Raw genomic sequence first — 21,148 nt, 5'->3', positions numbered from 1 at the left:
AGGATGATTTGTTGGTGTCCTTGATTGTACACAGGAACTCCAAGACACCCAACAGTCCATTGGGGTATCGGAGGTGACGCAACCACAGAGGATGCTTCGTTAGTGTCTTTGATGTTGGTGTATTAGGGAGTGAAGAAGCACTCATTCCACCTCATTAAACATTTTCAGGTACCTTGTCTGTGCAATTGAAATTGTCACAGCGTGATTGATAATGGCGTGGCATAGTCTTCAAATGACCAGAACATTTTCGTGTTTCCTGCCAACTTTCTGATGTGTGTAACATCCACACATGAGGAATCAGTACTACTTTGTACTTCCCAATGACATTGCCATCGAAGAACGTTATGAGTGTTAGGTACTCCTTTTTTAGGCCCTTGCTGTCCAACTAACCGTACAGCTAAGCGTTTCCTTCATCCACATGCTCAAGTACGAGCTCGCAAATTGTGGCAATGTGCACACATTTACTGAATTCTAGAAAAGAAAAACAACCTCAGGAAACGCACAAGACGTGGCTCAATCAGTGCAGGGAGGATGGTGAGCACATGCAGCTCCAGGTGTTCGCAGTTAAATGCACACACATATCCCTATATACGCATGAAACCTGGCAGTCCAGGGTCGTTCGCGTAGGACAGAATCTGAGCTTGTCTGTGTGCATAGTATGTTGTACGCAAAGCTAACATGTAAAAAAAATATACTCACTAGAAATGACATGTACTTATACAAGCAATTGCATATTAGCAAGTTTCCGTATCGTTCGGCATCACTTCATCGCGATGCATGGTACTTGAACAACAGTACAAAAGATGGGACGAAAAAAGAGAAGACAACTAGACTGCTGTACATGCAACTGAGTGCATTGGAAGAAAGATTTTGCTTTTAAGCCGGATAACAAGCATACGCACGTGCTTGTTGTCGAAAACGACACTGGTAAGAATATAAAAAGCATAAAAGCCTGGTCTCATAGACAACGTGAACACATTATGTATGAGACAGAAGTGAGAGCTCTCACCTCTCTTTCCCACCCCTTGCTGTTCTGCACTATACATGTCTATGCATGCTCTTTTTTTTTTTTCTATCCTTTTTTTTGTATCTGTTTCTATCTTTCTTTCTCCCTCTTTATATCTTTCTCTCTCTGTAGTCAATCTCTCACCTCCTATCTTTTTCTCTCATTTTTCTGTTTCTTTCTCTCTCTCTCTCTGCACTCGTTCTCCTCTCCTCACCCTCACTTCCCTTTCTCACCTGCTTGCTGTACTATACTATACAAGGCTATACTATGCTCTGCTAGCATGCCTGGATAGCCGAGTAGTTAGGACGCTCGCATCCGGATCATGGTCATCTTCACTGTTAAAGCAAAGTTTCATTTACATGTGCATAAGAAAGAAAATCTCATACATCCAATGGTTGTATTCCTTGCCAGAATCATAGCTAGCACTGGAAGGCATTGGCAACTTGTGCAATTAGCAGTTGCACAAGTTGCACAAATAGGAAGCAATTAGCCCCCATGTCCATGCAGCCACATCAGCACCATTGGTGTACGAATGTAAATGCCATGCATGGTTCATCAATGGTGTTTCCTATTGTTGCAAACCAGACGTGCGAGCTAGAGGTGATGTTAGGTTTCTAAAATAAATTGTGCACTTTGCATCACAGATTGAAAAAAGTCTCAAATACACGAGAGCCCAGCAGCAACATTGAGACAAAACATACAAACCACTTCACATATATCCTATAAGTATGCTTTACAATTCATACTATCAAACTTCTGCACTGAAGTGAATAAATATACAAATGATTCCAGGATAATTAAACTAAAGTTTATGGTCTCAAATCCTGGTCCAGGTAACATTAATTACCTGCTATGTGGAACAAAATGTTGAAGATAATCTGGAAACTTCGAGCAGAGGTATCGGCCCTGGTACATTTGTCTATGTCTGCTACAATGAAACATCTTTGAAAGCAGCAGCTGAAACTGACAACGCATGTTGGTTTATATTTGTTTACCTAAAGTCGGGGCATAAGCACGCCGTGTGGGTGTTCTGTGACTACTTCAACTCCGCAGGAATATAAGTTTCAAAAGCACTAAATGACGAGACTGGAAATGAATTGGGGGAAAATATTTTCATGTTCTGAATACAATTTTTACGCGGAACCTTTAGGGCACTGCACAAACGGCACACTCTAAACAAGGGGTCTACTTGAGGCACTTTCCTGTCATTCAACAATAATCGACATCTGGCTTGTTTGCGTTTCCTTCCTTGAAAACTGTACGCTTGCTACTAGAATGCCATGTTGCTCTGATAGCACGCACGCCCGCGGAGACTGCGCAAGGAAAGGCAAGCGAGACTGACAACGATTTTTGTTGCATGACAGAAAGATGCACCGAATACGCTCTTCTTTTTCCGAGTTTACAATTGTTCAACAAAACTTCCGAACGGTGGTGAATGAGCGTGCACCCTGGTCCACTCTTAGTCGCTTCTTTTAGTCACCATAGAGTTTCACAGAATTGGAAAATTGAAGGGCCCCACTGAAGTGTAATTTCCTTGTCGAACATGTATAGACAGAGGTAGTTAGTTGAGCGCGTGTGCTTTACTGTTTTTGTTTTATGTCTTCAAGGCATCAGTTGATGCCCAGCCGCTACAAAGGGCCGAGGCCATAAATCCAATTCAATCCAGCTCCAGAGTTTCACGTCCACCACCATAATAGTAGAATCTAGTACACTATAATTAATAGTGCTCACCACCACCGTGGTGCTCACGCAGTGATGCTTCAACACCCTAGTGATGCCAAATCTTAAAGATTTATTCCTGGATCTAGGGATTTTCTATGTTGTTTCAGTATTTAGGGATTTAGCGTCTTTTGATTCGACCTAGGGATTTTTGTAAATGTTTCGAAATGTTGCAGTACGCGGCCTAATGACAAATGCTAATAATAATTTGATGTAAAAAAAGAGATAATTTTTGCTATTGCTCTTTCTCATTTAAGAGAGCTTTGGTATTCTGCTGGGCCGAGTGAAGGTGACAGCAGTTCTTTAGCCGGGAATGGAACTTAGTCGTCGTGTTCGGCATGGGCACGCTTATCATCACGAGTGCACTGAATGATTGCTGCTCTCTGAAAAAAATTGCACATTTCTCTTGTAGTGCACAGAAAAACGACGCTCGCCGCGTGCCTTCACCCTGCAAAGTTGCTCCATGTCAAATACCTTGCAGGACTAGGAGACTTCGACAGAAGTATATTGAAAGTAGGGCTGACAGTTGTGCGACGGCACAGATTAATTATGAAAACGACTTGACTGAAAGAGACCAAAAGACTGTTGGTGTGTTCTCAGTCTTATTCAGAGCGAAATTAGTGATAAAAATATTTGGTCAAATGGGAAGCTGACAAGTTATCAGCCAGTAAAAAAATACGGCAGATCCCACGCACTGTGGGAATCGATGTAATGCGAAGCAGCCGGCGGAGAGCTGCTACATCGCCTTGTTTGTCTTCAAGTGAAGTCATTCATGCCATGGCATCTAGTTCACTATATATCGCATGTTTGACACGAGTGCACACATTATACAATCCGGTATATGCCATGCTAATGAAACATATATTCTGGAATATACAATGCATAACCTGTCATTTATGTTCATGTCGTACACGACTTGCATTCATGATTTTCAAGTTTCCACCTCTCATTTACGTTCATCATGCAGTCGCGTTGCGCAATACCAATTATGATGCATATCACACGAACGAAATGGCCGCAATTGGACAATGAGCGTGGCATGTAAGTCATCTTGCATGTCACGAATTATTTTCACGTTACCACCTCTGAGCAACATTCATCATACAGTCTCATCAATACCAATCTTGGCGTATATCAACGAGCGAAATGGCCGCGAGGGCACCATGAGCGTGGCATGTAAATCATGTCATCTATGACTTGCATGTCATGATTTTCATGTTACCACCTCTGATTTACGTTCATCGTACAGTCTCGTCGCCCAATACCAATTTTGATGTATATCAAGCGAGCGAAATGGCCACGAGGGCTCCATGAGCGTGGCATGTAAATCATGTCATCTATGACTTGCATGTCACGATGTTCAAGTTACCACCTGTGATTAACGTTCATCATACAGTCTCATCACGCAATACCAATTTTGGCGTATATCAAACGAGCGAAATGGCCACGAGGGCACCATGAGCGTGGCATGTAAATCATGTCGCACATGACTTGCATGTCATGATTTTCACGTTACCATCTCTGATTTACGTTCATCATACAGTCTCAGTCGCGCAATACCAATTTTGGTGTATATCAAGCAAGAGAAATGGCCGCTAGGGCACCCTGAGCGTGGCATGTTTATCATGTCGTACATGACTTGCATGTCGGGATTTTCACGTTACCACCTCTGATTTACGTTCATCATACAATCTCGTCACGCAATAGCAACCTTGGTGTATATCAAGCGAGCGAAATGGCCGCGAGGGGAGCATGAGCGTTGCATGTAAATCATGTCATACATGACTTTTTGCATGTCATGATTTTCACGTTATCACTTCTTATTTACGTTCATCATACAGTCTTGTCGCGCAATGCCAATTTTGGTGTATATCAAGCGAGCGAAATGCCTGCCAGGGTACCGTGAGCGTGGCATGTAAATCATGGCGTACGTGACTTGCATGACATGATTTTCATGTTACGATGTGTCAGTTATGTTCGTCATACACAAATGTCTCATCCTACCAGTTTTGGTATGTGTCCATTCAATTAAACGGCCACGAGCGCCCCGAGACCATGTTATGTAAATCATGCTGTACATGGCATGGTTGTCATGATTTGCACATTAGGACCTGTCAATTGTGTTCGTCATACACTGTTGTCACGCCATACCAATTTTGGTATATATCAAATTAACGAAACGGCCGCAAGAGCTCCAAGACCGTGGCATGTAAATCCATGCGGTTCATGACATGCATGCATATCATGATTTTCATGTTATGACCTGTCATTTATGTTCGTAATACGGTCATGTTATATGTCATAGCAATTTTGGTACTACATACCATTAACGAAACGGCCAGGAGAGCTCAAAGTCGTAGGCGGCTAGATAGATATAGATACGCTCAAAGTCACAGAAGTTCGCTAAGAAATGCTTCGCATTTAAAAAAGGGCCCCTGTATTTCTACCGTCAATCATGCAACGCCGACTACAAATGTGGAAAATTACAAGTTGACCGTCACCTCGCAAGCTGCAATCACATGAAAGGCATGCATGAAAGGTGCCACAGTTGCATTGAAGGACTCTGGTACAAGTCATCCACAATCTCATCCATGCAATGTGCAAGTATTCCACAGAGAAAAGACCAGGGGCTGCTGATATGTTGATTTCAGGGGCGTAGCCAGGGGGGGGGGGGGGTTTAAAACCCCCTGAAAATTTTCAGTTTTGCTTGCGTATATAGGCACGCACACATACAAACGCACACACGAACATACATAAAGTATGGTTGAACCCCCCCCACCCCCTCGAAAAAAATTTCTGGCTACGCCCCTGGTTGATTTGTACTTCGAATAAGATTAAAATGGACCACAGAGCGAACTATCTTTAGACTTTTTTAAAAGTGCATAGACCTCAATAACGACATTAAATATTCATTCTAAAAAGACAGGGCGTGCAAAGACGGACACAAGCAAGAACACCACAAACGCCTGACTTCTTTCTTGTGTCCGTGTTTGCACGCCCTGTCTTTTTAGAATGAATACTTATCAACTAGCTCTCTGTTCTTCTAAGACATTGAGTAGTCAGTCTAGGGATTTTTCTTCTAATCTAGGGAATTTTCGGGGGTCGATTTGGGGTTTCATTGTGCTCATGTGCGCATGTCTCATCAACGTCTCCCCCGAAGCAAGATGACTGCCGACACATCGCGCGACGTAAAGAGAGGAAAGCCTTTCTCCGGGAACGTGTGTTTTGTGCTTGGTCCATACGGCTGTGGCATTTGCTCGCGCAGTTTCGAGGAGGTGGACGCCCTGTTCTCGCACGCAGCGGCGTGCCCGTGGCCGGAGCCTGCTCCAGTGCGGTCTGTGTTCGGAGCCGTGCGCGAGCTGGGGCGCGATGCGGGACCATCTCGCTGCTCACATCAAGAGAGGCACGGAAAAGTGCCCACTGTGCGGCCACACGTTTGGCGGGAAGTGGACCATACGGCGTCACATACAGCGCCAGCACGTGCCCATCCGGCCGTTCGTGTGCAACTGCTGCGGGAACGCGTTCTTCGGAAAGGCGGACATTCACCAGCACAGCCGTCTGTGCCGTGCAAGGACGCAAGTGCTCGAGAAATACTTGGGCTCGAGCGAGAACTGCGACTCGCAGGCTCGCAGCCGCCTGGCCACTACGGTGTACAAGTGCTCCGTTTGCTCGAGTGCGTTTTTGGACCGTTTGATGATAGCGAGGCACATGCGCGTTCACTTGAACCAGGTGAAGCAAAATCGAGAAGGTGAAGTAAGTACAATCTGTTTCATTTCATTTTATTACCTTAAAGGGACACTAAGGAGAAAGATGATTCTTACCATATTACTAAATTAAACACTTAGTTTCGGGAATACCAGGGAAGACTGAAATTATCAACTTGTTGCCCATCCGGTTGACAAGTTGCACTCACGAACGGTCTGGAACGTGACTGTCGAAAGGAAACAGCATGGGTGAGAAATCGCCTTTCTTCTGCATATTTTCAGTTTTGTCGGTGCACGCTTTCGGGATAACCGCCCAACCGTACGTTGACGTCAGCATTAGGTGATGCTGACACGGTGCAGGTCAAACCTGCGGTACCCGTAGTCGCAGCGTTGTATCCGCAGGTCTGAAACTCGGGGGTGCCCGGCTCCCCCTCGGCAATCCGACGGTAGCACTGCGGCACCCATTTGACATGTGCTGGAGTTTAATTTTTATGGGCGAAGCACCTTAGGGCCGAACCTTGTCCCCCCCCCCTCGAGTTGTTCGTAGCTCTGGTTTGCATGAAGTCCGCTAGGGGCGCTGCGGTGCACAAGGGCTATGTATACTCCGTTTCATACATCAGGTGCAACGCTGTGGAAGCTATGCAAGAAGTTCGGCCAGCAAAATGTGTAAATCTGCGTGTCTTGTGCTTGGCCTCCGCGATGAGTTCCGGCTACGCGCTGTCAGTGCTAATCACGAAGGCCATGATACAAAAAAAAAAGAAAGAGACGCTAAGCGTTCCAAAATAAACTATCGACAACAGAGTAAATAACGGGCTTCGTTTATTTCTTGGGCACAAATCACCTTCCTTTATTACACAGCCTAAGAACGAAAAAAAAAATCACATTACGGATGGTAAATTCATTGCATTATTTCTTACTGCGAACGCATCTACGGGAAGAAGTCTCGCTAGCTTCCGCAGCGTTGCACCTGATGTATGAAACGGAGTATAAGCACTCTCCGTCTCCTGCCACACGGTGGCGTCCCTTCGTCATCGTTGTCCGTAGCTCTGGTTTTCATGGAATTCGCTAGGGGTGCCGCGGTGCGCAAGGGCTACATAAGCGCTCGTTCCCGATGCGCGCTCTCTTTCTCTCATCAGCCATGGATGATAACGGTCGCTCCTGATAACGGTGTGCCCGCTATGGATGAAAAGGCGAGAGTGGCAGCTCAACTACAAGCGGAGTTCAGGGCTCGCAGAGCTGCTGCAGCACGGCGACGAAGACAACAAGCGGGCCCGGAGTCTAGGGCGCGGGAAGCTGCAGCAAAACGGCAACGCCGGCAAGCGGACGCAGAGGCAGCGAGAGCGCGGGAAGCTGCAGCAGCACGGCGACGCCGGCAAGCGGACCCAGAGGCGGCGAGAACGCGGGAAGCGGCGGCAAAACGGCGGAAGCGTTCTCTACCTGAGGTTGGTGGTGCCGATGCTCCGTTCAAGAGCGATTTCCTTGACCGGAGTTTCGGGCAATGTACGGGGGATTCACGGTTACCCGAATGATCCCCCGGTGCTTCGCCCACTCATCATCATTCACTTCGCGCATATGCAGTGAATTTTTTGGCAGTAGTGCTTTGTGCGGGGAATTTATACTCTTAATTTTCCGAATAATGATTTAATCGCAAATATTTGGTTGACAGTGCATCAGCAAAACAGAAGAAAACATGTATCGTTGTATTGCTGAATGCAATTCACTGAGACACTGAACACCATGGGCAGTGCCTCCCGAAACCACGGGTCACCACCCTGTTGCAGATGTCTTCGTTCCACGAGGCACCTGAGCATGAAGCTACCTGCTTGTGAATCAGTAACGATTCACCTTGGTCTCTTTAGCTTACCACTCAATTTTCATTCTTTTAGTTGTGCATTACAAGTCTGCTGTAATTGCAAAGACGCATGTATTTTGCCTACTTTATTAGGCAAGTGGTAGTGAAAATAAAATATAGCATTGTCGTGCCTGAGGTTCTGAATCCAGTGAGTCAACTAATGTTACTTACTTTGAGCTCACATATCTTTAAGCCTTTGCATCCCCAGTTATTTTTGAAAAGTCTTTCCCAAAATAATTTCATTTAATGCTTGATTGGAGAGACACATTGAATAAATGCCCAAAATACATTAGGAATAATTTATGTATTTGTTTAGTATTCATACGCATTTGTTCAGTTCTAGAGACAGTTGGCTTCACTGCACTGTGATCATTGCAAACACCTCTCTTAATGCTTGATTTATAGCGTATATATATATATACAGTGGAATCTCGTTGATATGATTCTGCATAATACAATTTTCAGCCTAATATGTTTTTGTTTTTATTCCTGGCCAACATCCCTTGGAAATAATGCATTTTCATGCGTTTAATATGGTCACATTTTTGCCCAAAATTGGATAATATGACCGCGAAAGTAGATCTTGACTGATATATCTAGAAATCCTGCATTTATTCTTTGGTATGCTAGCTCGCACCGTGTTCCAACAACCCACGATCTGCGCGTTGCGGAGCCGCTGAGGCCACAGCAGCATCGGTTTTGTGGTGAAAAGGTCATTGCTAGGCGATCTTTTCTTCGATATATATACATACATACGAGGGTTGTACCAAAAGTAAGGTTCCCACTGAGCTACAGCCTCGAGGGAAGGTGCTAGGCTAAATCAGACAACAGTGCCGTGCGCGGTGGTTCCCCCTGTCTCAAGCCCGCCCGTCCACGATTTGCTACGTAGCTCAGTGTTTGCTTGGCAGCCGTCAGAGATGGAAGTGTTGATCGCCACTCCCGCCAAGTGCTATGTTCGAGCAGTAATCCGTTTTCCCCACGCAAGGAAGTTACCGCGTGTGGAGATTCATCGGCAACTGATTGAGGTTTATGGTGAGGAGTGCATGTCCATTCAGCACATCCGCAAATGGTGCAGGTCGCGCGGAAGTTCACGATGAAGAACGGAGTGGAAGATTGCCGGTTTCGGATGCGATTGTCCAGGAGCCCAACAGTGAGCTGCTCAAAGATCGGAGGGTCACCGTCTGTGAACTTGTTGAACGCATTCCTGAAGCTTCCCAAGGCACAAATGAAAGAACTTTAACAGAAATGTTGGGTTATTGCAAGCTGTGTGCTCGCTGGGTTCCCCGGACGCTGACTGACAGACACAAGGAGAAACGCCTTGACTGAGCTCGCAAGTTTCTTCAGCAATGTGAGGTGGGATGCAACAAGGAGAAGTTGTTGGATTCTATTGTCACGGGAGATGAAACGTGGGTGTTTCATTACACGCTTGAGACAAAACAACAATCTCGTCAGTGAAATATTGACCAAACTCTGGTGAGCAATCCAGAATCATCGGAGAGGACGACTGACAGAGGGAGTAGTGCTTCTTCACGACAACGTTGGACCCCATGTCGCTCGTCAAACACAGGAGCTTTCGAAGAAATTTGGGTGGACTGTTATGCCCCATCCACCGTACAGCCCGGACTTAGCCCCAAGCGATTATCACCTCTTCCCCAAGGTAAAGGAACGCATAGCTGGCAAACACTTCAAGAGTGACGATGAAGTCCGAGCAGAAGTCACATGCTTGCTCAACAGGCTGGCGGGCGACGTCTTCGACTTAGGAATACAAAAGCTGGAGCATTGGTTTCAAAAGTATGTCGAGAAAAAGGGAGACTATGTTGAAAAATAGACAAAAGTGTAAGCTTTTCAAGGATGTATAAATTAATAACAGTAAACAATGTTTTCTATTTGTAAAAAATATGGGAACCTTACTTTTGGTACAACCCTCGTATATTGCCACTTTATGAGGACCCCCCTTCCAATGAAGGGAGGCTTTAAGCCCTGTATATTCGTAACAGCACGCACGCCGCATGGTCGCTCAGCCCAAGAGATAATATAATAATATCAAGGGTTTTACGTCCCAAAAGCAAGATTTGATTATGAGAGACGCCGTAGTGGAGGGCTCTGGAAATTTTGACCATCTGGTGTTCTTTAACATGCACTGACATCGCACAGTACATAGGCCTCTGGCATTTCGCCTTCATCAAAATGCGACCGCCAGAGTAGCACGCGTTTGGAGCGATCATCCCGCCCCTCCAGCAAAGAAGGGTGGGCGCGGTCGCTCCGTACTATTCAATATACGTACCACCACAGCGCGGGGGGAAAATTTGAGTTTCTGGATAGCTTCAGCGGGTGGCGCGACCAATAGAAACGTGCCAGCTTTGACGAGAATTTTTGAACGCACGGTGCAGAATGTACCGTTATGTCAGTGACACTACGGGCGATGAAACGCTGAAACTTACTGCTACTTCAGTGACAGCGAAAGGGTTAAAGGGGAGAGCATGCGCTTGCTTCATTTTTAGGGAGCTGTGTTAAAGGGACACTAAAGGCAAATATTAAGTCGACGTTGATTGTTGAAATAGCGGTCCAGAAACCTCGTAGTGCTACTTTTATGCCAAGGAAGTGCTTATTTTGAAATAAAATCACGTTTTACGTTTCCCACCTTTACTGCGCGGCCGCCGACACTAGTAGCAGCAGAGCGAAAGTAGTGGGACCCACAGCAGCATCAACAGCCATCAAAGCTCTGACTTTCTGTCAGAGTGACTTTCACGAGCGCGCAAAACACATGTGGCAGTACGCGATCCCGAAACTACCACTGAGACGCGACCGCGTGAGCGAAGCAGGGCGCCAGGCGAAGCGCAGTTCGGCGAAAACGGAACCTTTGAACCACGCGCGCCGTTCCCCGTGGCAATGCCACAGAGGTTCTTTTTTCCATGAATCAAACGGAAATGAACAAACTATTTTATTACATCTTTCGATGCACAGAAGATTCTTTTTTTATTGCTGCTAGTTTGATTACTAGTGATTTATTGTAGGCAGACTCTCATACGTCATTGGGATCACTTCGAAAATGCCCCACTCGTGGCGCTCATCATGTGATACATTTAGCTTAATTTCTCGGTAAGTAGGGCACTGCTGTCGATAATATTGCCGTTTTTGAAGTTGTCATACATTGAGCTTTCACTCTGACATAAATTGTTATTTTCCTTTAGTGTCCCTTTAAAGTGTCACCCAGGCAATGTACATTGCTTGCAGCATGCATATGCCATGGCACGGCTTACGTTAATCAGTTAATGCAAAATGCACAGTGCTGCCACTTGACGTGCTGCGATCTGAAAGAGGAACATGTTAGGTACAGCGTGAAAACGATGAAGGCGAAGTAAAGCAGAAGGAACATGGGCGAGCACTGTCTCGCTAGTGAAAAAAAATTTGAAGAACACGTAAAGGTATAAGCAGAAAGCATGCCAACATGCACAGAAGGGTTAGAAAGGTTGGGTAAAGAAATATTGTGTATCACCTAACACTGGCTGTGGGATTAAGCATGTGTCTTCATTCGTACTTTCCAAGCATGGTATTGTGTACCAGATTCCACTTACTTTGTAGGTCATGCGTGGGGCACAGAGGCCAATGCATTAATGTGCACTTAAGAGCACACGTCATTCGCTGAAGAATCCTAATGCTTTGCATCTTGCATCACATTGCAGCACGTGTGGCTGCTCATCTCTTTTTGTCATCGTTGCCAGAACTAGGGAGTGGACAGAGTCCTTCCACATTAGAGTACTGAAACGACCTTGAGGCGAGGCACCATCAAAAGCACACTTTCGTTTCCTCGGTATACACTATTAACACTTTCCACACATCAAAGCCAGACAACACGTAAAAATATTTTACTTCAATTTAAAGTTTCGTCGCCCAGTATTAAAAGCCAGTTCAATGCAGAGGGTTAGGTTAATTTGTGGGTGTAGAACTTGCGCATCTTAGCAAGCACAACAGAACATACACAGAAGAAAGAGACACGTAAACAGGATGTGCACTAGACATCAACAGAAAGTTTACTGATGTAAAACGATTGAAATGTACAAAGATGCGCAGCACTCAGCAAGAGGTGCAGACGGCGCTACTATCGCAGATACCTGCAATGTCGCTTCAGATGAGCTGTTTCTTTCGCATGCAAAGCCAGTGAAGGTGTACTTGCAGATTTATCAGCTTCTATACTGATGAAGTATGCCTCGTAGATTTCGCGAGCTTGCTGAGCAGCAAAGCTGCGTAAGATATGGGTGCCCTTAAGGTCAGGCATGCAAGAACACCTGCGGCAGTGATCTGCCAAATGTGTACTCAATGAAAGGTTGAGAGAGCATCGCGCAGCTGTCATTTCATTGGTGGGGGGTGGACATTGGCCGTGTAGGTAATTGGCCCACTTGAAGTCAACACAGTATGATGGATTCTTCTCTGTTTAGTTTGCAATGTGGTGCTGGACATTTTCGCCTGTTGTTTTTGTAACATTCCAGAAATAATGAGGCAGTTTGAAACATTTTTTTTTGAAAAGCACTTCATTGACCTTACGACTTCAAATGCATAACCAAAGTTTGCAGTGGCATCAGCTAAAGGGGCCCATTGCAAACTGTTTTACAATCGGTTGGTCTTGGAGAATCCACTCCAGGTTGAAAAGCAGAATCTGGCTTTAGACAGTACTAGTCGAACGTCGATGCATTCAATGTTCAATATAGACGTATATCTGGTATGCCGGAATAGTGAGAAAATCTTTAAATGGATACATTTTGTTCTTGCTGATAACTTGTATTGTGATTCAGCTGTGATGCATTGCCGACTTTTTATCACACTTATCTCTCCCTGTGTCTAGGGGCAGAAGAAGCATCCCTTTGATTGCGGAAATCACAGGTCATACGGTACAAGACCTCTGAAGGTCAAACTTGGAGTCGAGGCATCTACGCAGTGCTTCATTAAAATAGAGGTTGCTCACAAGGCCACATACCGCCACGCCATCTCTAAAGCCACACAGGCTGTGTTGAGCACTTCCAGAGTCTCCAGCTCAACACAGTGCGATGGTCTGGAATACTGTGAAGATACTTTTTGAACTTCCGCTGCGAAGTGTAGGTGGATCCCCACGCATTTTTGTGCAATCATATGTCATTGCTGTCACTGCTAGGGATTACCTGTTAATAGTTGGTTTGAAGCATAGAATAACTTATTTTTTATCTGGAATTTTCTATTGAGTTAGATTGCCAATTTGTTAGAGATGACTTTTTATCTCTACCGTTACAGCGAATATTGGATATAACAGATGGGCTAATGTTTCCTGTGCTACTTCGTTTTAACAAGGTTCAATTGTTCTACAATCACAACACTTACCACAACTGGAGACTTGGCCCTGTAGGAAAAAAAAAACAAAACGTGAGGGTATAAAAATCGCATATTGTAATTTCCACATTATTTGCTAGGCACTGATGCTACCATAACACTATGAATTTACTGGAATTAAATTGCATTCTGAAGGAACCAAGGACTCATTGTAATGAACTTTGCGGTCCCACTTTTCTCTACCACAGTTACTCCTTTTAGTGCAGGGCCTCAGAGCCAGGTCACAGCTGCGTGGTGGTGCCGTACAGTTTGTGGCAACGCCAAGTTGAACGTTGGTGATGCCAGGCTTAACGTGGAAACATATTGAAGACTTGCCCGCACTGCTTTACAATCGCATTGTAATGTGGCAAGCGTGTGTCAGATTTCGTGACAATCCAACATCCACAGGCTCATTTTCAGCAGGAAGATCTACATTTGCAAAATGTGCACAATGTTGATCACTCTCTCTTGTTGAGCACTCTCTCTGTGCAGTAAAGTTCACTGTCATTTTTGCTTTCATACATCTTTGATGTACTTTTTCACATTTCATATATTGTTACGTAGTGTACCAGCCTCTCAATGCTGACAGCTCCTCAGCTCTGACAGCACGCGCAAGACTTATTGGCTTCATTCGTGCAAGCCAGCGCTTTCAGATGCTTGGCACTTGTGCCACATGGCAACAATTTACTACTATTACACTCACAGACAGCTTTTCTTAGAAATAAAGGGAATGTTACAGGGGCAGGGCTTCCGCACATGTACTTCTATGTGAAGTAGTCCGAAGTGGCGCACATTACATACCACTGTGAAAAGTGATGACTGCACGGCATAATCAATTATACAATTAAACATATATACAATTATATAGCATATACAATTAAATATATATATATATTTCACTAGCGTGTGCTGCATCCTGTCTCAAAGGGCTTCCTGTTCAGAAATGCAGGATTTTTCGAAATTCTCAGGTAGAGAAAACTGACACAATTGTGGGTCTGCATTCGTTAGTGGTAGCATTCACCCGATTTGGCTCTGTAGCCTTCGTTTCTTTGCCAGAAAGAGTTGTCCGCCAGTATAAAACTCATTGATGGTCTAGTGTGTTGTGCATACTTGGAAGTATCAAGGTGCACAAACAGTCAGACACGTTCACTAGAGAGGGTATGGGGATAAGCTCAAACTCTCACTGCTTATTCATTGGCAAAACCATTGAAATAATTGGAGAAGTATGGCTCCAATAGCACGTGCGCGAAAACGAGAATAATGAGTCGCTATACAAGCGTATCAAGATTATCAGTAGGAGCATTATGAATGCACGTTTGGTACTTGAAGCTTTTGCGATATCAGAGAAGGAAATTAATTGATTTTGTTAATGACCCTCCTATCAGTCTGTCTAGCAAAAAAAATGTGTTCCGTGACATGTACGTGCAAGTGCTGATCTCATCGTTGTCACGCATGTGCTCTTAGTGTCATATTTTCCTATTTATTCACTGTGTTTGTCAATGATTAGCGTGAACATGTCTATTTATTCTTCCACCTTAATACTTCCAAGTGAACAGTTTACTGGTATGAGTGACTATGCCCATTTTTCTACCTGAGAATGCATGATAGAAGTTTTATACATGAAGAGGAAGCCATGTCATGCTATATCTCATTTGGATATAGCGAACCCCAATCCTACATCAGCAGTTAAACAAACTGAGTGCGGTTGGAAGGCTACAATTAGTAAAGCTTTCTTCATGGCACACAAAGGTGTGCACGGTCACCCAACACAAGATAATACAGCTGCAGCTTGGTACTGCTCTGAAATCAATCACAGCTACACATAAAACTGGGAACGGAGCCTCCCCTTCAGTTAAAGGTGTGCCATCTAAGAGGCCGTTATCAACTGTCGAGCTAGAACGTGTCTTTCATACGTGCAGTTGATAACGACCTCTTTGCTGCAGAAACCTCAGCATCACCAGTGCTGATTTTGGACAAAATTGTATTCAGCGAATGTTACTTGCCAGACCGCTAATTACATTAACGAAGTCAGCCATAGGATGACTAAAAGAAGAAAATGTTCAATCTCCACTTCATGTGGTGCATGGCAAGCGCTCATGGAAGACTTCATACGGCAGCATTTGAGACCACGTCAGTGAGATTTCAATCAGATTGATGTATAATCTGGTATAGTGAGGAAAGAATTAAACGAGGAATACCACTCTGTGCAGAAGCACAGATAACATGAGGACGACCGGTCAGACAACAGGAGTAATATAGCTGTGGAGTTATTTCATTTGTAGAGTACTGCACGCCCGAGGTGTGGGCACCTGTCAGGGGACATCAGAGTAAAGAAGGTATGAAAAAAAGAAGCAATAGTGCGTCAGAAACCAACAAATATATCTCTCCATTCTTGCAGCACTTGTGATCTTGGGTGTCATATGTATTGTTGAAAAAGACATGCACTCTTGCAGTGTCACATGACTACGACATGTTTGAACATTCAACTAGGCGTGAAATATGTAAAAGGGTTTCACATTAGGCACTTCATTCAGCGCGTTGAAATAGATTGGAATGCAGAGATGATCTTATTGCACAATTTAGGTGTGCTATACTAATCGGAGAGGAGCCCAGGTATGCTATAGTAACACGAAAGCATGTGGCTAATGGAACTGATGGAACCATTTCTTGATGTCATTGGGCAAGCAATCATTTGGCCCAGTAACAGCCATTCAATTTGACCGTTACCTTGTGGGCAACGTGGTTCTGTCATGTCACACGCAGACCAATGCCACAAAGTGGGACACCTTCGCATCTTTTGCAATCTATCTTTGAGAAAGTTAAGATCATGCTAAGCTTTTGTATGAAGGAGTACATAAGACAGCGAGTTTAACTGCATTACTATGAAGAGTGATTATATTTCATGTACTAATGGTTTTTGGTCCAGTTTGTGGGAGACTGCAGCATCTTACAGCCTTGCCTGCAGTAGGTCCGGGGCAGCCACACCCACCACATCCTGCAGTGTGCAGTTAGGGCTGCCCCGGCATGTGCCACACACGTGCTCTGTTCGTTTCCTTTATTTCACGGCATCCTTCTGTTGGCCATTCCAACACTGCCCCTCCCTCGCACCCCAGGACACCCAACAGTCCATTGGGATATCGGAAGTGGCACAACCACAGAGGATGCTTCGTTAGTGTCCTTGATGTTGGTGTGTTAGGGAGTGAGGAAGCACTCGCTCCACCTCATTAAACATTTTCAGGTGCCTTGTCTGTGCAGTTGAAACTGTCGCAGTGTGACTGATGTCATGGCATAGTCTTCAAACAACCAGAACATTTTCGTCTTTCCTGTCAACTTTCTCATGTGTGTAACATCTCCACATGAGGAATGAGTACTAGTGTTTTGTACTTCCCAATAGACCCTTTTCATAATTGTAAAGCTAGCTTTCCTGCCATGCAGTTTGCCCAAGTAATGGCGGCTAGTCACTTACTGCAAACAGCGTGTTCTAGCGCATTTTGCTTACGCTATGACGTGGAAAATGTAGACTCGGCTTTCTTGACATAAATACGCATAATAGACAAGCCTCAGCACGTGCAACTAGGACCTCGTCTCCACTCTAAGCAAGAGAGGTGCCGCCATTAGTTGTTCAAATATGCAGCGCAGAGAAGCGCACTTGCGGATTATGAAAAGGGTCTATGACGTTGCCATCGAAGAACGTTGTAGGGATCCTGCGGCTGAAGAACTGACGGAGAAGAGAAGAGGAAGATGAAGTCGGCAATGGCTGAAAACTGTGTCTATTAAACAGTGAACGTTCCTTTCTCCTGTTGGAACTTTATATTTGGCGCAGCCGACAGGATCCCATGAGTGTCAGGTACTCCTTTGCGAGGCTTTTGGTCTCCAGGTAACTGTACAGGTACGGTAAGTGTTTCCTTCATCCAAATGCTCAAGCATGAGCTCGCAAATCGTGGCGATGTGCACACAGTTACTGAACTCCAGAAAAGAAAAACAACCTTAGGAAACGTACGAGACGTGACTCAATCAATGCAGGGAGGATGGTGAGCATATGCCGGTCTTAATGCAGGACCAGCTGTCTGCAGTGAAATGTTCACACGCACAAACGTATAACTCTTTATAAGCATGAAACCCGGCAGTCCAGGGTCGTTGGAGTAGGAGTAGTGTGCTGTACGCAAAGCTGACATTTAAAAAAATATACTCACTAGAAATGAAATGTACTTATAAAAGCAATTGCATATTAGCAAATATCCGTCTTGTTTGGCACGACTTTTGTCATGATACATGGCGCTTGAACAGTGCAAAAGATTGCACAAAGAAAGAGAAGACTTGTACACTGCTGTGCTTGCAACTCAGTATATTGGAAGAAAGATTTTGCTTTTAAGCCAGATAACAAGCATGTGCACGTACCCGTTGTTGAAAACAACACTGGTAAGAATATAAAAAGCATAAAAGCCTGGTCTCATACATAATACATAATGTGAACGCATTGTGTATGAGACAGAGGTTAGAGGTCTCGCCTGTTTCGCACCCCCTGCTATTCTGCACTATACATGGCTATGCATGCTCTTTTTTTTTTCTATCCTTTTTTTTGCATCTCTTGATCTTTTTCCCTCTGTCTTTATGTCTTTGTCTCTCTTGTTCTGTAGTCTCTCACCTTCTATATTTTTCTCCTCATTTTTCCGTGCACTCTGCACTCGTTCTCCCCTCCTCCTTGCGCTCACTTCCCTTTATCGCCCGCTTGCTGTACTATACTATACAAGGCTATACTATGCTCATGCTCTGCTAGCGTGCCTGGATAGCCGAGTAAAGACGCTCGCATCCGAATCATGGTCATCTTCACTGTTAAAGCAAAGCTTCACTTAAATGTGCGCGAGAAAGAAAATTGTGTGCATCCAATGGTTGTATGCCTTGCCAGAATCATCTGGCTGGAATTGGAAGGCATTGGCAGCTTGTGCGTGTGAATAAGTGTAATGTAGTATAAGCGGTGCCGGTGTGATTTGTCGAAATTTTGGGGGTATTTCTGGAAACGTGCAGGAAAAAAGTGCCTGCAGTAGGGAATTCTTGTTTTCCAGAAGGGGGCTTTTGGTAGCCATAAGGACGTGCAAAAATCGTCCACAACCACCCACGACTAGGACACCAAGAACCTCATTAGCACAAAATTGTGACCGATACATGGACACAAAAGGATCAGTATATCCATTACGATATACAATTTTAATTACAAGTGAGCCAGCTATGCAGCTCAGAAAGTAAACTACAAGTGATGTTTAGGTATAAGCATGTTAACAAAAATAGAGTCGTGAAGGTGTACTTAATTAGCTAACTTCAGTTATGCAGAATTTCTCATTTTAAGACACGGATTTGATAAAGTTATAGAGTGTAATCAGAAATGATGCGAGGCTGATTCCAAGCTGTTATCATTCTTTCCACAAAGCTTCGAAGAAAGCCAACAATGCGAAAGGTTTTCAGGAATGCTTCAAAAGAAATAAGCTTACACCCGTGCAGAAAATAGAAAGCAATTAGCTCCCAAGTCCATGCAGCCACTTCAGCACCATTGGTGTACGACTTTAAATGCCATGCATGGTTCATTAATGGTGTTTGCTATTGGCATACAGGCTTTGTTCTCTGAAAGCACATTTAAAAGTTTCACAAACCAGATGCGCAAGCAAGCAGTGATGTTAGGTATTTAAAATAAATTGTGTGCTTTCATTACAGATTGAAAAAAAGTCTCAAAAACATGAGAGCCCAACAGCAACATTGAGGCAAAACGCACAAACCGCTTCACTTACCGCCTATAAGTATGCTTTGCAATTCGTACTATTAAACTTCTGCACTAAAGTGAATAAACAAACTGATCTTGGACAATTAAACTAAAGTTTATGGTCTCACATCCTGGTCCAGGTAACATGAAATACCTGCTATGTAAAACAAAATGTTGGAGATAACTGGAAATTTCAAGCAGAGGTATCAGCCCTGGTATTGTCTCTGTCTGCTACAATGAAACGTCTTTGAAAGCAGCAGCTGAAAGTGACTACTCATGGGTTTATATTTGTTTACCTAAATTCTAGGCATAAGTACGTCGTGTGGGTATTCTGTGCCTACTTCAGCTCCGCAAAAATATAAATTCCAAAAGCAGCGAATGGTGAGACGGGGAATGAATGGGAAAATATTTGCATGTTCTGAACACAAGTTTTACACAGAATCACTAGGGCACTGCACAAACGGCACACTCTAAACAAGGGGTCTACTTGAGGCATTTTCCTGTCGCTCAACAATAATCGACATCTGGTTTGTTTGCATTTCTTTCTTGAAAACTGTGCGCTCGCTACTAGAATGCCATGTTGTGCTGATAGCACGTACGCCCGCGGAGACAGCGCAAGGAAAGGCAGGCGAGGCGGACGACGATTTTTGTTGCATGACAGAAAGATGCACTGAATACGCTCTTCTTTTTCCAAGTTTACAATTGTTCAACAAAACTTCTGAACGGTGGCGAATGAGCGCGCATCCTGGTCCACTCGTCGCTTCTTTTAGTCGCCATAGAGTTTCACAGAAGTGGAAAATTCAGGGCCCCACCGACGCGTAATTTCCTTGTCGAACATGTATAGATAGAGATAGTTAGTTGAGCGTGTGTGCTTTACTGCTTTTGTTTTATGTCTTCAAGGTGTCATTTGATGCCCAGCCACTACAAAGGGCGAGGCCATAAATCCAATTCAATCCAGCTCCAGAGTTTCACGTCCGTCACCATAATTGTAGAATCTAGTACACTATAATTAATAGTACTCACCACCACCGTGGTGCTCACGCAGTGATGCTTCGACACCATAGTGATGCCAAATCCTAAAGATTTATTCCTGGATCTAGGGATTTTCTGTGCTTTTAGGCATTCAGAGTCTTTATTCGACCTAGGGATTTCTGTAATTCTTTGGAAATGTTATAGCACGCGTCTTGATGACAAACGCTAATAACAATTTGATATAAGAAAAGATAACTTTTGCTATTGCTCTTTCTCATTTAAAAGAGCTTTAGTGCATCCTTTTGAGGGAAAACCAACTTTATGGATGCGCATGTGCTGGCGCTGGCAACGCCGCCACGGCCGACACTGCGGTCCCAAGCAGTGCTCAATGTTTTTAACAGCGAAGCTAATGTAGCTCAGCTCTCTTTGGCATTGCAAAAACCACCTCGTGTTGCCTAGCAACGAGCGAGGCCACAGCTGGCGCAGCACCTGCGTTGTCTTTTTTTCATTGCATTTTCCACTTCAGTCAGCCTCATTTCACAACCACTTCATGAGGACTGACATCTAAATTTGAGAAACAGCAAATATTTGGAAAGCGTGACCAATGTTTCTGGCGGCATGGTGCCACTGTACCACAGTTAATGCACCACGCAGGCAAAAAGGCAGGGTGTAATTTCACATTCATAACCTCGAGAATAACAAACATCACAACGCGTGGCTTGTAAAGCTTAGAATGGGCAATGAACCGAAGTATTGAACTGAGTGTGGGGGCATGCCCTTACTGGTTTTGAAGCTGTTGGGGCGAC

At 44.4% G+C, this 21,148-nt stretch overlaps 1 protein-coding gene across 1 annotated transcript in view; it reads left to right on the top strand.

The window, feature by feature from the left end:
• Positions 1 to 13,781, top strand: part of LOC119401917 (zinc finger protein 19) — a 75,097-nt gene extending 61,316 nt beyond the window's left edge. Inside the window, exons 4-5 of the mRNA XM_049418423.1 lie at positions 7,566 to 7,871; positions 13,122 to 13,781. Coding sequence (XP_049274380.1) covers positions 7,566 to 7,871; positions 13,122 to 13,355 — 540 coding nt within the window. The 3' untranslated portion in view covers positions 13,356 to 13,781. The remainder of the gene's footprint in view (positions 1 to 7,565; positions 7,872 to 13,121) is intronic.
• The last annotated feature ends 7,367 nt before the right edge of the window (positions 13,782 to 21,148 follow it).

This window comes from Rhipicephalus sanguineus, chromosome 8 (genome assembly GCF_013339695.2).
Source record: "Rhipicephalus sanguineus isolate Rsan-2018 chromosome 8, BIME_Rsan_1.4, whole genome shotgun sequence".
Taxonomy (NCBI): domain Eukaryota; kingdom Metazoa; phylum Arthropoda; class Arachnida; order Ixodida; family Ixodidae; genus Rhipicephalus; species Rhipicephalus sanguineus.
This window is presented reverse-complemented; position numbering and strand designations above follow the sequence as displayed.